General features: G+C 39.2%; 1 protein-coding gene across 1 annotated transcript in view; it reads right to left on the reverse strand.

Annotated features, from left to right (window-relative positions):
* The window catches only part of PKD1L3 (polycystin 1 like 3, transient receptor potential channel interacting), a 54,547-nt gene that overhangs the window by 30,847 nt on the left and 5,541 nt on the right, over nt 1-18,159 (reverse strand). The window contains exons 7-16 of the mRNA XM_074314627.1: nt 16,367-16,560; nt 13,566-13,796; nt 12,478-12,579; nt 12,017-12,195; nt 8,964-9,110; nt 5,518-5,714; nt 4,985-5,184; nt 4,051-4,231; nt 2,788-2,980; nt 2,460-2,694 (exon numbers count right to left, since the gene is read on the reverse strand). Of these exons, the coding sequence (XP_074170728.1) occupies nt 2,460-2,694; nt 2,788-2,980; nt 4,051-4,231; nt 4,985-5,184; nt 5,518-5,714; nt 8,964-9,110; nt 12,017-12,195; nt 12,478-12,579; nt 13,566-13,796; nt 16,367-16,560 (1,859 nt within the window). The remainder of the gene's footprint in view (nt 1-2,459; nt 2,695-2,787; nt 2,981-4,050; nt 4,232-4,984; nt 5,185-5,517; nt 5,715-8,963; nt 9,111-12,016; nt 12,196-12,477; nt 12,580-13,565; nt 13,797-16,366; nt 16,561-18,159) is intronic.

An 18,159-nucleotide genomic window follows, 5' to 3' on the forward strand; every position in this document is an offset into this window, starting at 1 on the left:
TCAGTATTTCTTTGCCAATAGTGGAATTTTTTTCAACTGTCTAATTGTTACCACTCCTATTATCTGCATGCTGGTTACCCTAGACCTACTGTCTATGTGTCTATTTCTTCATGATTTCAACATTTTTATACATGTTTTATGTTTTGTATTATTTTATTTTATCTTCCTGGTCATCAATTTGGGTCTCAATAGTGACATTTTCTCCTTCAATTCAACTTCTGAGCTTTAGAATTTGTAAATCACATTTTTCATTTCCTGACAGCCTTTGTTTGTGTGTCTGATATACAGTAAGTCCTCACTTAACATCATAGATAGGTTCTTGGAAACTGTGACTTCAAGTGAGACAACATAGCGAAAGTAATTTTACCAGAGGCTAACTGATAGAAACAAGAGGTAACACGTTGCGTTCGGTGGGGTTTAAATCCCTCATACCCCTCTGTTCCGGCAGGTTTTTAAAAGAAACTACTTTAAAATGCACTCTTCTCTTTAAAGCGTAAATGCTTCTATATCATTTATTATTTTTCTATAAATAATAGATTCTACAAATAAATTATTCTATAAATTATTCTATAAATAATTATTCTACAAATAATTCAATAAAATATGCAAAGTAAAAAGAGTCAACAGTAAAAACGAGAATTCTCGTTATCCGTCCTTAATGCATGGCTCAGAAAAACAAAGATTCTTGTGATCCATACGCAACGTGTTAAGTTCCTACGGCATACTTCTGGTCACAAAAACATCACCACACTTCTAAATAAAGACCCAAAACACTTCTAAAATTAAACATTGAAATAAATGAGAGCTCTACATACATTTAAGAAAGATTAATGAAAACCAGTAACATAATTGTTTTCCAACCTGATTATTTTCCAACTTGCTTATTCTACTTCGGGGTCTTGTGTGGTTGGAGCCTCTCCCTGTAGCTCAGGGCACAAGGTGGGACCCCACCCTCCACAGGTCGCCCTTCCATTGCAGGGCCACTCACACCCCCACACACTCACTCAGACTGGGACAATGTAGACATGCCATTCACCTGACATGAACAGCATTGGGATGGGGGAGGAAACTGAGTACGTGGAGAAAACCCGCGCAGGTATGAAGAGAATGTGCAAACTCCACATAGAAAATAGCCCTAGCTGTGAAGCGATTTTTTCTCCTCATCATTATAATAAAACTATGTTGAATGAAAAGATATTATTCGAGGATCTGCTGTAATTCAATCACTGTAAGAGCTCTTGTTAGTTTTCAGTCTGTCTCCTCCAGCAGTTTTTAAAAATTAAGATCTACCTACATTTTGTACTCAGTCACTCTTCTACGATTAGTGGGTCTCAAACGGGGTCACCTGTTTGAGGTACATTGGAGTCACCTGGGGAGCTTTAAACAAATTGGGGCTTGGAGCCCAGCTCCAGAAATTATGATTGAATTGGTTTGGAGAGAGGCCTGGGCATCACGAGTTTTAAAAGCTCCCCACCTTTGCTTGTGGGATCTCAGGCCCATCCTCTAGGGCCCTTAAAGCAGAGGCAATCCTGTCACCAAAATCCAGAATATTGGAAACTCTATAGGACAAACAACTTGGTTCCTTTAACAAATGTAATGTGAGAATAATACCAAAAATAAAGAGTGAGAGAAAGAGAGAAAGGGAGGAGGAATCTGTAGATTAAGTATTAAAAATACTTGAGACATAGTAACTGGTTGCAACAAATGGACCTTATTTGGATCTTGATTTGAACAAAACTGTAAAACAAACATTTATGAGACAACTGGAAAATAACTGAACACTGAATTTTTTAAAAACTGTAAAATAGACATAACAAAAGCCTTACCATCAACCTTTTTAAAGTATATAGTTTGGTAGTGTTAAATACATTCATATAGTTGTCTGGATATTAAGTAATTATTGCTAATTTATTTAGGTGTGAAGATGGATTTATATTTAGGATTTTAAAAGGGGAGTCCCTATCTTTTAGAAATATACAGACAAATATTTACAGATAAAACATGAAGTTTGGCATTTTTTTTCTTCAGAATAGGCGAAACAAGATTGGCCATGAATTGGCAACTGTTTGAGCTAGGTAATACAGCTTTAGGATTCACCATATTCTACTCCCTACACTCTTTTCTGTAGGTTTGACATTTTCCTTAATTAAATGTTTTTAAAGTTTTATGTTGCTTTTTTCCCCAAAGTAGTTTGTTGTCAATTAATTTGTTTTTAACTCGTCTCTCTTAACTCCCCAAACCTTTTTTGTTACACTTCTACTAATCAGTTCTTGTTAGTTTCTTGTGACTACTTCACACATATTCTTAATGAATTTTTCTCTTATTTGTTTTTCTGGGGGTCAAATTGTCAGAACCATTAGGCATCTTGGATTGGCACCCATGGACCTTAGTTTCCCAAGCTCCCTGCAACTATAATGCTTCCTCCCATGCCAGTGTAACCTGGCCCGTTGTTCACGTACCTTTACTGGCTGGATGATGAAGACGTTTTGAAGCACTGATAAAATCAATGAAATAACCCAGCTTGTGGCTTGATCTTTGTTCAGTTCCAGGGTATAAAGTGCTGTAAAATAGGCTGTGGCCAGGTTAGTCACACCCAGAAAGAGCCAGCAGATATAAGTCAACCATCGGGGCAGGCCATTAGAGGTGGACTTCTTCCCTCCTTCTGGGCTCAGGATGGGGAAACTGGTTGCCTCCCTTAAGAAGTTGAAGTAATACTCATAAGCAACAGCTGAGAGAGGGCAGAAAGATTACAGATGACAAAGAAAGCAGGTGTGGTTGGTGCATTACCTGGATGGCTCTTGCTCTGTGGGAAGCATGTGTGTTTCTAGGAATTCCTGGAGTTTTTGCAGTTCGCTGGCTGCATCTAGGAAGTCAGTAGGCTGGTCAACCTGGGTGGGACCCAGCGTGCATAAGTGAGATTGTAGCCTTTGCACAACTCTGAGCAGGTAACAGCAGAAATGATGGTGGTTTTCAGGAATCACTGAAAATATATTCCAGGTTGACACTTTAATAAGTGGAAGATTTCAACAAATAATAATAACTGGTAGAGTTTAGCAGTTCATTAATTGACGGTGAGGTTAAATTTCCTAGACAATGGAGGTGGGACCCAACACCTACAATATTATTGTCTTCTCTGACCACGCTGGTAAAATGTGTAAACATTTAAAAAAAGTCTATGCTTTGAGCTACAGACTTTTAAAACCTGATTGAGCTTTTTCACAACTGCAGTACATATGACCTATGTCATGCAGGGTGTCAGGCGGGGTCTCTGCTCCCGATCCCCACAAGAGAACGCAGGATATGGTGAGGCCAAAAAGGAACACCCACGGAGACATAAGTAGGGGAGTCATACTAGTATATTCTTGCTGGCAGCACTATACTCTCACTGGAGGCTGGATCTACACTGTTCGCAACCAGCCATCCTAACTGCAATCCGCGCTTGCCAGCCCAGCCACCATCTTCTTGCTAGCCCCCATTTTTTCTGCTAGCGTAGCCACGGCAGTTATATTAGTGGCAAATGGCTCACTGGTTACAGCTGACGGCCAACTAGCCACAGCTGATGGCCATGCAATCACAGTTGATGACCATTTACTACCTGAGCCAGCACCTGTCTATGTGAGGCCGAGAGCCTGGAAACTACTTTCTGGGGCTCTGCCCCCACAACCTATATTAGGTAAATGCCCAGGAAGGCCAAACTATATTCTAGAATCCATAAATGGCATAATCTCACCATTCTGTAGATGACAAAGAATTGACAAGTTTCAGTAGTCTCCAACAAAGCAGATGACACATGAGGGTTTGATACAGAGAATGTTTTGTGGGTTTTTCCTTAATCCTTTACTTTGTATCACCAGATAAACTGTCTCAAAAACCATCAGAAGCTCAAAGTAATCAGCTCAATATTGGAAGCTTAAGGAAATTAAAACAAGCAGAAGTTTGAATTGTGCCTGTTGGTTATGCTGACAGGTAAGAATGAGTAAGAAAGTAAGAGACATGCCAGGGAGTGGGAGGCAGAGAAGAGATTAGTCACTAAAACCTACTGAGCTTTACCATTTGCCCAGCAGGGTCCTGTCTGCTGATGACAGCCTTGACCCTCTAAGTGAGAATAAATGAGGCTGGATAAAAGTGTCACCAGTTGGTTAATGTTGTAAGAACTCCATGAAGATGGTTCACACTCTGAGAGTAGGTATATATTTCTCCTGAGCAGAAATCCCACAGTTTCCTTCAATTCCTGAATGAAGAACCAAGATGAGAAAAAGTCAGTCTGTTTTACATTAACCCAGGACTGGAAGCAATAATAGATGGTAATAAGGCTGTTTCTTTACTCAGAGGAACATTTGATAACTATAATGAACCTCCATTTTTCATTTTTCTCTACTTTTTAAAAAAAGTCACCTCCCAGTAGCTTCAAAACTAGTTTTATGAGGGGCAGCCGGATGGCTCAGTTGGTTAAAGCACAAACTCTCAACAACAAGGTTGCTGGTTCAATTCCCACATGGGATGGTGGGCTGTGCCCCCAGCAACAAAAGATTGAAAACGACGACTGGACGTGGAACTGAGCTGCACCCTCCACAACTAGATTGATGGACAACGACTTGGAGACTTGGAGCTGATGGGCCCTGGAGAAACGCACTGTTCCCCAATATTACCCAATAAAAAATTTAAGAAAAAAACAACAAAAAATACAGTAGTTTTATGAGAGAATATAGAATGAAAAAAGAAGGGACAGTCTGATCAAACATTAAAAGCTAGAACAACTCCACAGTAGTACATTCTGCACTCACATTCAGTCCTCAGAATACTTCATAATCAGGAGAAAAACTAGAGGCATGATGGATCACAACTCAGGGGACAGGAATTAGGGAAAAGCTAGTAAGGTTCACAGGACCCGAGAGCCTTCTAAGAGATGCTTTTCACTGGTCTTTCCCACTAAATGGTGAAAGGGAGCAGGCAATTTACCTGTAAAATTTCATACCAGGCTTACCTCAACTACCTTTGTGAGAGAGAGAGGCTCAAAAGAAACATCTGAGGGGCAGGCGGCCTGGATGGGAGGAAGAAGAGGCAGTGGTTCCTGTGGCTGAATCAATGGGAAGAGCTGCCCAATTACAAGGTTGATTGGGAAGAGAATGACAGCAGCTTGGATGCTGATAAGTAGTTCGGACCAGGTCACAGCAAATGGACCCACTGAAAGAAAAGCATTATATCAATCTTCCTCTCCAACCACTGAAATCATCAGAAAGTCATGCCTTTCCCAGGTTTAAGTGTTTATGTAGCAATTTAACTATGATTATTAAGGGTAGAAAATTATTATGTCAGTAAAGTTCCTGATGTGTTCTTAAGGCTGCTTCACTTATTAATGAATGAAAACAGTGGAAAAATGTGTTCTAATGTATTCTAGTATTCTAATGTTAGGGCTGCAAAGGGGAAACGAAGGCACATCATGATTTTGTTTCTAACCTGGAAGAAAGGAGAGTGGGTAACACACCACAAACAACACACATCTGGGCGCATCCATACCTTGCTCATCTCTCCTGGCAGTGGTGCCGTTTATCTGCCAGAACATCACATTGATGACCATGTTGCAGAGCAGAAGGGTCATGCAGCAAGTGAGCCGCTGGACTCTTGTAAACTGGTTCCAGGGATGTCGAGTTGCAACTGAGAGCCACAGATAATCCTGGGTGAACTTTTCTACAATCATGGAGGAGAACAGTTGCCTACAAAGAGCCATCAGAACAGGAAAGACATGAGATTTCATTCTGAAAGTGCCTTAGACCAAGATGTGGTTTGCCCAAACACAACAAATGACATAACAACAGCTCAGCCACTGTTCCACACCTCTGTGAAGAGCTTTCAGATGACAGATAATATGATTCTTTTATTATTTTAGGGTAAAAAGTTTCTGAGGATAAGGTTAATTTATGTTGTATAAGATTTTAAAATTAAAAGCTGTCGTTTTAGTTTTGTAAGAGTTTTGATAAATCCTTTTACTCTTCAAAAGTTTGCATTAGGCTTCCACTTAAGACAGTTTGGTAAATACATATTTTGAGCACCATCTCTATGCCAAAAGTGGAGGAACTATAAATAAGATATAGGAATAAACAACCAAAAATATTGGCTGGCTTAAAAACAAATATCTGTGAGGAAGAGAAATGCAATGAGAAAACAAGGGGGAAAGGAGCACAGGATTATTAGGCTCCAGGTCTGGAAGAAGACAGGACACTGAAAATGTTTCATAGGCTGGGGGAAAGGGAGAGTAAAGCCAACTTCACTGCTTGAAGCCAGCATTGAGGCTGGAGCTCGTGCAAGGATACTACAGAACAAAAAATTGCCGTAGAGCTCCAAATTTACAGGTAGGGAAGTGGGTGAAAGAGGATAACCCTATGACCAGAATTGAGCCAAGAGATCCACTGGCTCATGAAAAGATCTGCAATATACAATAGCCCTAGTTTCATTAATTTCATTGAGAATAGGAGCTTCAAAATGCTACAATATAATAAGGCCTAGTTCTAGACATGTGAAGGAATGGGTAGAAAGAGCAGCAAAACTACTAGTCAGGGATGAGGGTGGAGAGAGACTGAGACAGAGACAGAGAGAGAGAGAGAGAGAGAGAGAGGTGGGGGGAGATATTTAAATTTAACAATAAAATCACTCGAATATACAACCCCAAATTCCTGATCACAGAAGAAATCTAATGCTGAGAAAGGTAACCAACACAATCAATAATCAGTCCAGAAGAAATTAATTTTATGGGACATTGTGACAGATTTTAAAATTTCAGGTTGCTCAAAGATACAAACAAAGAAATAACGTTCACTTAAGGAGAATAAGACAAAAAGAAAATAAATACTCAAGAGTAGTTTAAAAACATGGAGGATAGTTTGAGAAGCTCCAACACATAGTAAGGGAATGTCAGATGAGCAGTATTTTCAGAAGTGACATCTGAGAATTTTTCAGAATTAAAGATATGATTCTGCATATTAGAAGTACAGTCTATGTTATATGTACTTTATCACAATAATTTTTTAAGTGCCTTCTGAGTACCAAACAGGATAAAAACTAAATCCACAGTAAAAAGAATTATGGTAAAATTTGGAACATCAATGATAAAGATAAAATAGTAAAAGGGAAAAGGCAGTATACTTTAAAAGAACAATAGCTAGACTGACAGAAGACTGACACAACAGAGGCAGTGTTGGAAGGTAGTGCTCCATGAATACTTTACATTGAGGCATTAATAAAAAATTTGCTTCTGGACTCTCTTTTAAGGTATCTTCGTATAAGCAGACAGCCCTGGAAAGATAGAGACAGTGACTATCTTTGGAGCAAATTTACTTAAATTTCTAGATTGTAAAGACAGAGACACCCTCCTCCCCAGAAACATTCTAGGGTAATAAAGATAGAAACACCTTCTTACCACCCCTTGAGAAATTTACTTAATGTTGCAGAGTAACAAACAATCCACAGAGGAGGAGAGGCAGGTTTTCCAGCAGCCCCTATATCAGATCAGAGTCTCCTAATCTTGGGATTTCTCTTTTGTCATGTATGTCCACTGCATGGGCCAGGTAATACCATGCAGTGGACATACATTATACCTGGCTCTCATCACATTACCCTGTGGGCTTCTGGGAACTGACACAACATTATTACACTGTCGACTATTTCAATAAGTACTAAATTATCTAAATCCATCTGGCTCAGTGAAAATGGTGGAGTAAAAAACTCTGAAAATTCTCTCCTCCATAAAAGCAATGATAAAACTTCTTTTAAAAAGCTAGAATCAAAATTTTCATAACTCTGGTAAATAATCAAAGATCTGTAGCAACCTGGGAGTGTTTACTCATGAAAAATGGCTGAATATCAGTAAGAACAGTGAGAGCTTTGTGGCACTTTAACCCATCTCCCTTTCTCTAGCTCCATGGTAACCTTGAAAACGAATACCTTTCAATCACAGTGAAAACTAGCACCCTGGCAGCCACTAGAAGAAGGGGCAGAACAGGGTTGGAACTCCTTCAAGGCCTCATTCCTGGAGGACTGTGATTATTTGACCTGTCTCATAGTTCCCTGGGAAACCCCACTTGCAAGGCTGTCCTTACTTGACCTGTGTGCTTACCCACTGCAAAACGCATTTCTCCTGCAGGCACTGTCAAAAATATTCAGAGGCAATTGTTTAACTTAAGGCAGGCCTTGCTGAGTGTTGAAGACATGTGACAACATGCACACAAAACCCCTCAGCAAAGACTGGGAGGCTTACTGGTTCGAGGAATTTAAATCTCTGTCCAGTCATTAGCTGACCACTTAACTAACTCAGCAGAAACTTCATTTGCCAACCATGACAAAGAATGACAGACTTCACAGAATTAGTTCAGAAAAGTCACTAAACGACAACAACAACAAACACTGAGAATAACAAATCCTGTGGGAGGGAAAGGAAATCTGTTTTCTGGAGAGGCCATATTCAATTATTTAAAATGTCCAGTTTTCAACAAAAGATCACAAGACATGCAAAGAAAATATAGGACGTGTGTGCGTGAGTGCGCGCGTACACACACACACACACACACACACACGCAGTGATTGTCCTTGAGGAAGCTAAGACACTGGATTTCAAAGACAAAGACTTCAAATCAGCTATTTTAAATGTGTTCAAAGAACAAAAGGAAACACGTCTAAAAAACTAAAGGAAATGAGAATAATATCTTGCCAAATAGAAAATATCAATAAAGACACATAGATTTAAAAAAAAAAAAACCAAGTAGAAAGTTGCAGTTGAAAAATACAGTAAATGAAATGAAAAATTCACTAAAGAGGTTCAACAACAGATATGAGCAGGCAGAAGAAATAATTAGCAAACTTGAGGATAGGTCAATTAAAATTATCCAGTCTGAAGAATAGAAAGAAAAAAGAATGAAGAAAAATAAACAGAGCCTCAGAGACTTGTAAACACCATCAATTCCCAACAATACCTAAAGGAAAAGAGCTCTTTCTTTGAGACTGTTATGAAGACCTGGTCACGCTCGCAGTCTCCAAGGTCCATGGCCAGCCAACAATTGCACAGGAAATGCCATTTCCTTTTACCTGCCATGTCACTGACAATTACCTGGCTTACATACCTAAAGTAAAACGAAGATAATCATGTTAGGGAGGTGGGCACAAATCAGTTGCTGTAATAAGTAATCCCATGGAAACAACCATCATTGGAGGAATGGATAAAGAAAATGTGGTGTGTACACACACACACACACACACACACACACAATCACACAGGAATATTATTCAGGCATAACACAAAATGAAATCTTGTCATTTGCAACAACATGGATGGACCTTGGGGGCATTATGTTAAGTGAAATAAGTTAGACAGAGAAAGACAAATACCATATGATCTCATTTATATGTGGAATCTGAAAATTTAAGAAAAAAACAAGCTCATAGATACAGAGAACAGATTGGTGGTTGCCAGAGATGGGGGGTAGAGGATGGGGGAAGTGGGTAAAGGGAATCAAAAGGTACAAACATCTATTTATAAAATAAGTGAGTCATGAGGATATAATGTACAGCGTTATTATAGTTAATAACACTGTATTGCACATTTGAAAGTTGCTAAGAGAATAAATCTTAAAATTTCTCATCACCAGAAAATAAAATTCTGTAACTACGTATGGTGACAGATGTTAACTAGACTTATCATGGTGATCATTTCACAGCATATACAAATATTGAGTTATTGTGTTGTATACATCTGAAACTAATATGTTGTATATTAAATATACCTCAATAAAAATAAATAATTTAAAAAAGAAGTAATCTTGCACTGTCAGTGAGTGTCCAAGTAAATGGATTGTTTCATCGTGAGGCAAGAACTACAAAAATGAGAGCTGATCCCATTTTTCCCTTCCCAACCTCTAAGGAAGTTCATGTACCGAACACCAAAATGCAGACTTCTATAACCTATGAATAGTCCAGTGTGTGTATATAGTCTTTAAGTTTCCTTATGACAGCCTTGCCACCTCTAAAAGTATCCCATATGCCTCTAACTTTTATCACCAGTGTTTGAGGGGGTGGATATGGGGGGTTGGGGCATGGTTGTCAACATTTATATTAATGACCTATTCTATTTGGGTCTGTGGATTCGTTTTGACTTCGCAGAGCCACAGACCCTGAGATTTTGTCCGTTTTCCAACCACAACGTTTTACCATGTGTCTAACTTCTCCACTAATTTCAACCGTCAACAAACCTGTTCTCTGGAACACCTAACTGACCAAGCTATTTGTCTTCATCTTGCAATTCGTCAATTAACTTCCTCCTTTACTATGATGATGCTATTTCCCCAAGAGTCTATGTCTAATGTCATGAAATCACTTCAATTTCTTTGGTCAAAATCTTTGTTTAATTTTAGGTCAAAGTTATTCTCTGTATGAGGAATAGAGGCTCCTTTAAAGCTAAAATATTCCTAAGGACTCTTTGAGATTTTATAAATTGAGGCAGTTTATAAAATCACAGGAGACTAAGTTTATTTGATTTAAAGTTAGCTAGTGCATCTTGTACAGATAAAGCTTGCATTTAAGAGCAGAGCATAAAAGGGAAGAAAATGTTCATTTTCTGACTGATGAGAAACTAGTCACGGGCTTTTTGTGCTTCCAGTGTAACTTTCTTCTTTCTTTTCTTTTTTTTTAAATTAAAAGTTTATTGGGGTGACAATTGTTAGTAAAGTTACATAGATTTCAGGTGTACAATTCTGAACACACATTGTGTGTTCACCACCCAGAACTTTTATTTTCTTATTCTTTCATACGTGAGAAAAAAAGAATCTAATGTAACTGTACAAATTCAATGTTAAAAATTTTGAAAATACTTAAAAATATACTGAAGGAAATTTTAAAAATTCATAATCCTACTACCCAGAGACAACTACTCATAATAATTTAGTATATATAGCTCTAGACATTTTCCTATACGTGTACTTTAAAAACAAATCAACTGTATTGTGGTATAATTTACATAGTTTTATCATTTAAAAAATACAGTTCAATGCGTTTTGACAAATGTGTGCACTTGTGTCAGCACCACCATCAAGATATTACCCCAAAAGTTCTCCTGTGCCCCTTTCCAGTCCGTCCCCCTCAGGCTCACCCCCTGGCCCCAGGTGTGAGCTTTTCTGACAAGCTTTCTGTCTCTATGAATTAGGTGGCCTTTGTTTAGTTTCATACATATGGAATCATACAGTATGTATTCTTCTGTGTCTGGCTTCTTTCACTCAGGATATTTTTTGGAATTCATCCACGTTGGGTATATCAGCAGATTGCTCTTTTTGTCAGTAATACTCCACTGAATGAATTTACTAACATTTGTTTGCTCATTCACCTGATAGCCATCTGTGTTGTTTCTAGTTTTTGGCTACTAACAATAACGGTGCTATGAACATATATGTATAAGTCTTGGATGAACATATTTTTTCATTTATGTTGGATAAATACCTAGGAGCGGAATATCTGGGTCATATGGTAAATGTATAACTTTATAGGAAACTGACAAAACGTTTTCCAATGTAGCTGCACATTTTACAACCCCACTGGCAGTTTTCTGCGAGTTCTAACTGTTCCCCATCCTCACTCAAAATTGGTTTTGTCAGACTTTCAATTTTAGTCATTCTGGTGAATGTTTAGTGCTGTCTCACTGTGGTTTTAATCTGCATTTCCTGATGACTAATGAAGTTGATCATCTTTTCAATATTTCATTGTTACGATTTTCTCTTCACAATCATGACATTTAATGAAAATTAAAAAAAAAAATCATCTATCATTCTACCATCCACAAAAAATCATATTGTTAATTTTCCATATTGCTTTCCAGGGTTTCTTCTTTATAGGCAGCTTTGAAATTTAAATCTAATAGTCATTTGTTACTCTTTGGCCCAAAGCATTATTGCTATTTTTTGTGATGACATGCTAGACTTGCCCCAGAATGCTAAACATCCACAGAGAAGAAACAACATGCCAGCATGATCCAGGTACGTACCACGAAGGGCTGACACCTGAGTTGTCATGCCAGAGCCGCAGGCTGTGAAGTTCCCCTAGAGAGGACTGAGTGCTGAGGAGGAAGACATCCAGTCCCCCGCGTTCAAAGACTGCCTTCTGGGAATCCCAGAGGTGATGGGGTTCACTCCGTCCCTCTGATCCATAGAGGGTGATAATCACCTAAAACGTGATAGGGAAAGATAAAATACAGGAAATTCTAACATGATTCTTTGGGTTTATCCCTAAGGAGAAAGATGAAGGCAGAGAAAACTGTACTGAGCTGAAGTCTTTGGGATCTTAGACAAGTGTAGAGGGCCCTTCAGAGTTACAGCTTAGAATGAGGAAATATCATTCTTTGTGATCTCTTGTAAATGCTACAGGACACCGGCATATCCCCAAGTCAGTGTATCTCGTGTGGCAGAAGACACAGAGCAATGAATGAAAAATATTTATTTCATTCACCTTAGCTGTTGTAGAGGCCTTTCTTCGATATCCAGTGGAGACCTGAATAAGGTAGTGAAATTGAGAGCTGGGGTCATTATCAGCCAGGACAGTGACCTTCACCTGCAAGAAAAGCAGAACCAAGAAAATTGGCAGACCTTTACTAAGTCCAGTGGAGCTGTCTCCTCCAGCTAAGACACAGGAGGATACGCTATTGCAGATGTGCCGCCCTACAGCTGGGGTGTAGGTAGGAGGGAAACAGACAAGCAGACCTAAGCTAAGTGATGAGAGGGGAATGAGGGCTAAAAGGCCAGGGTCTACACCTCTGAAAGGAAAGTCATCAAATCAATAGATCAGGCCTTGGGCCTCTAAATCTTTCCACGTCCCTCCCACCCAGATAGAGTTACCTAACAACATACATGATACCCAATGAAAGCCTGAATTTCAGAAAAACAATGAATAACTTGTACTAAAGTTACATACTTGTACAAGTATGTACAAGTATACTTGTACTAAAAATGCATTCACTAGTTATTTAAAATTCAAATTTAACTAGGTGTCCTGTATTTTTATTTACTAAAACTGGCAATTCCATATACACGGCAACAAAGAAATGGACATAGTGTATATTCTAGAATTTCCAAGTGTCAGAAAACACAAGAATAAGAAAGATATAGAACAGAAATTAAGAATAGGCTGTCATCAAAGAATTTTTTTGGTTTGTTTCAAAAAAAGAGTTCTCACAGGTTCTTATATATTGCAATTAACCTATAATTTGATTTACACATAACTTTCAAATCCTATGTACAAAGTGAGATAAACTTGCATTCGATTATAGTTAAGTTCTCTAGGTGTCTTCTTTTGGCTTATTCCTAACCTAAATGAATCGTATGGGGGTTCAACCTTGGCTGAAAGAAAAAAAAATGGAGATACAGAGTTAAGTGTTGAGACAGTAGATATGAAGAGAAATTTAAGAAAAGTCCCACCTGAATTTCTACACTACCTAGAACCACGTGATCCACCTCTTTTGATGAAGGTGTTTTTTCCCCCATCTTGTTCAACATACTCAAGACATTGTGGCAAAGCTTTTGGAATCAAAGTCTCATTACCTTCTGCATATCTGCTTGATCCTTCCTCCGAGCCCACACAAGTATGAGCATATAGAACCCTAAAAGGCTGGCCAGCAACGACACCCCAACAGGGTTGTTGGTCACACGAAGGAACAGCTCGATTGTGTCTTCCACGTTCACTGTCCGGGGCACAATGAAGAAGTCGCTGCCAAAATAGGTCAGGTGGTTACAGAGACACTGAGTCCTCCAAACTGTGCTCTGTGGTCCAACCTGGAATTAGAATCAAGACATTGATGCTAACTGAACAGAGTGCTCAGGAAGGGAGAAGCATAAAACATAAACACAGGTAACTCAGTGTGGGAAAAGAATGTCCAGTGGGCTTATTCACGGCTGGTGGTAGTGTAAACGGGCATAGCCAATGTGGACTGCAGTTTGGCAACTTCTAGTAAAGCTGAAGAAGCACAGACTCTGAGTCCTGAAATTCTAGTTGTGAATATATACCCTAAGGGGACTTTGCACATGTGCACAAGGAGACATGACAAAGAATATTTTTGTCAGCAGTTTATAACTATAAAAAAATGGAAACAACCTATATGTTCCGTAATGGCAGAACATACAAGTAAATAAGTAGAGGCAAACTGGTGGAACACAATGCAGCAGTTAAAATAAATGTATATCAATATGGATAAATGTTGAGTGAAAAAAAGTTAAAGAAGGACATGTATAGTGTGATGCCATTTACGCAAAGACCAAAACAACACTGACTTGTCACCTTTTGTCAGTCTCCTCACTGGAATGCAAGCTCGTGAGGACACTGTCTAGCCTATCACTACTTCTCTGGTTCCTAGCCTTGGGCCTGGCATGTACGAGCTGCTCAGTAAATATTTGCTGGAAGAATGAATACGCACACCAAACCCAGGACAGTGATTACCCTTTGGGAGGAGGGAGGAAATGAGATCCATGGAGGGTACACAGAAAGTTTGATTTTATCTGAGTGTTTTATTTTTAAAAATCTGAACTAAATAGAGCAAAACACTAATTTTGTGATAAAGCTGAGTGGTGGGTTTAATGTTTTTTATATTATTTAGTATAACTTTCTCTATGTCATTTCTTCAAAAAAATATTTTTAAAAATGTCACCGGGCGAATAGATTCTAATTCCAGGTTGGATCACCAATTCCATTTCTAATTATGCAGATGAAAAGTCTGAAATAGTGTCTTTATGACTAACTTCTTTCCACCACACAATGTTAAGTTCTGATTGCCTAATCTATGTTCTGCCCTTAGAGGAACTCTCATCCCGTTCTCTGCAACTCTGTTCCTTTCACAGACTCAAACACTACATTGGGCTTCAAGGAAGCAGGAAATCTCCTGATGCATTTTGCAATCAGTGGGCATTGTTGTGCCAGGAGAAAAGCTCTCAAGTCTTGTTGCCTAAAGTGTGGTTTCCCTGGCCAGCGGCACTGCCATCACCTGGTTGTTTGTTAGAAAGGCAGAATCTCCGTCCTGCCCAGATTCACTGCAACAGAATCTGCATTTTATTTAACAAGCTTCCAGTTTCAGGATTTGATTGAGAAGCAGGCTCCAGATGATCCCAGCAACCACTACTTGAGGCCATGAGTGGTGCAGGTGTCTTTCAAGAGAATCCTCTTTCCTTCTATTCCAAATCTAGATGACACTTTCTCAGATTAACAACAGACTCATGATTTCCAGAACCTTGCACCACATTCTGTGTGCAACTGAACCAGGACTTAAACCAGACAGGATCTCACAGAATCACTAGTGTGAAAATGTATAGTGCCATTTTAAAGGGGGCAGATACCTGGGGCTAGGCAATAATCACAAAAGTGACAGTCTGTCCCCATCTGGCCTGGAATGTACAAGAATCTGCTAGCTTATTTTTTTCCGCAATCTTTTTTTTTTTTTTTTAAGATTTTTATTGGGGAAGGGGAACAGGACTTTATTGGGGAACAGTGTGTACTTCCAGGACTTTTTTCCAAGCAAGTTGTTGTCCTTTCAATCTTAGCTGTGGAGGGTGCCATTCAGCTTCAAGTTGTTGTCCTTTTCAGTCTTAGTTGTGGAGGGCCCAGCTCAGCTCCAGGTCCAGTTGTCGTTGCTAGTTGCAGGGGGCACAGCCCACCATCCCTTGCGTGAGTCGAGGAATCGAACCGACAACCTTGTGGTTGAGAGGACGCACTTAACCAACTGAACCATCCGGGAGCTCAGCGGCAGCTCAGCTCAAGGTGCCGTGTTCAATCTTAGTTGCAGGGGGCGCTGCCTACCATCCCTTGCGGTACTGGAGGCGTTGAACCAGCAACCTTGTGGTTGAGAGCCCACTGGCCCATGTGGGAATCGAACCGGCAGCCTTTGGAGTTAGGAGTACGGAGCTCCAACTGCCTGAGCCACCAGGCCGGCCCCTCCCCAATCTTTTTATTTCATAAGAAATAAAATAATAAAACATTATAAAGTTAACTATCTCTCCCTATAGTTTATTTTTATGTACAAAAATGCCCTTGTTTTCAGCAGGAAGTTCATTTCATTATACCCACAACATATTTAACACTAGTAGAATTTAACAGCTTCCATATACTGCTTTTATTATTTTATCTAGAATTGTCACATTCACCGCAGACTAATGTTTGGAAAAAAAAATTACAAACATAAAGCACAAGCCTGCTCCAAAGAGACACTCTTGCCCAGCCCACTACACAAACCCTCCTCCTTCTTCCTGGGCTGGTTTATTTCCTCTCTGACAATTTTAAGGGAAATGAGCTAACAGATGCACCACGTTTAACGCCAGCTAAGGTAGAAGAGAGGCAGAGAAGTGGCACAACTTCTGACCTGACACCCGCTGCTCCTCCATGTACCATTGTGGCTGTCCCAGAAATAGCACTGAGTGACGGCGGTTATGATGGAGAACAGGGTGGACGCCTGCTGAGCACGCTCCTTGCTTGTATTCAACACAGCTGTTATGTAGTAGGTGCCAATCCCATACTGCAGTCTCTCTGGATTCAGCACCCATGTATACTCCTCATCTGAGAACAAAGCAGAGTGCTTAACTGCACTGCGCAGGCGAGAAAAATACCATTAGAACCTTTCTTCTGAAGAGTCTATTATTATTTTATATCACAAACAAAGCAATAAACTGAGAGTTACAAATCCTTTTTTAAAAAATGACCAGGGATATAATCCAGGGCTCTGGATTACTACTGTCCCAGTAAAAAATCATATTCTTTTGATAAATGAAAATGTAGGTGTAATGAATTAGAATGTATTATGAGTTTTAGAAACATTAAATCACACACAAAAGTCAGTAGCTAGAAGACCTAGGTAACAAAAGAAACACAAGGATGAAGCCAGGGTAGAAACTGAGTGGTTCCAGGCAAGGAGCCCCGGACTGCAGGCCAGACACCTGATTTCAGGCCTGGCTCTGTCAGCAGGCAGCTGTTCAGGGCAAGTCACCCAATCTCTCTAGTTTTCTTATCTTTCAAACAAGGAGTTTAAACTAAAGGATCTCTAAGATTTCTTCCAGCCCCAAGAGACATGATTTTTTTGCCAGGATCGGCAAGAAAAACAGAGTAGATGTTCTGACTCAGGAAGGAGCCTGTGGTTATGCAGACAACTTGGTAGCTGGCAGCCTGGTCGTGGGAGTCAGTGCCTCTGGTGCTTTGTCCTGTGTTAGCGAGGCCTATGCGAGAGCCAGGAAAAGCTCGTTCAATACGGGAAGACTGCCGTGAAGGGACACTGTAACATGCTTTACTCACTCTGATTATTTTTCCCAACATTTTTTTTAATGTAAAAGGGTAATTCTTTATTAAGACTTTTCAGTTACATTTAAAGTTTATATGATCTTATACCAAGACTTACTGAGCTATCTCTGGGCCTTACCCAAATTAGGATTAGAAATAAAGTTGAAATATAAATTATATATATATATATATTATATATATTCAACTATGATATATAAAGTTTGAAATACATATGACCCATTGTGCTGAAACTTTACTTCTGCAGGAGTCTCAATATTTTATTATAAAAATTTTCAACTATATAGAAAGTTTTGAGCATTTTACAGTGAACTCCCATATAATCACTAACCAGATTCCACAATTAACATTTTACTAAATTCACTTTATCACATATATCAGGGATGCCAAAAAACGTATACAAGTGGACACTTTGGTCAACGCTGCTCAAACAGTAGTTTGCCATAATCAGAAGTGTCTGGATGCTGATGGTAACCACTTTGAGCACCTCTTGTAATTGCAGAAGTCAAATGTGACTTGTATTCATCTTTTGTTATCGGTATATATGGAGTATTATAATTTTAACAGTTTTTCTTTCTTAGAATATGTATACAGTTATTATTATTATTATTATTTTATTAGTTTCAGGTGCACAAGACAAAGTAATACTTAGACGTTTATCATTTATATCCCTCACACTGTGTGAACCCCTCTCCCCTGTATACAGTTTTTTGGCACCCTCTGTATATACTTCTATCTATCCCACAAACCATTTGTTTTTAAATACTCTTTCATAATCCATCTTTTAAGAAAATGGTCACATGTATCTACATATGTAATAAAATTACACAGCACACACACACACACACACACACACACACACGAGTG

The sequence above is a fragment of the Rhinolophus sinicus genome, linkage group LG11, assembly GCF_036562045.2.
Source record: "Rhinolophus sinicus isolate RSC01 linkage group LG11, ASM3656204v1, whole genome shotgun sequence".
Taxonomy (NCBI): domain Eukaryota; kingdom Metazoa; phylum Chordata; class Mammalia; order Chiroptera; family Rhinolophidae; genus Rhinolophus; species Rhinolophus sinicus.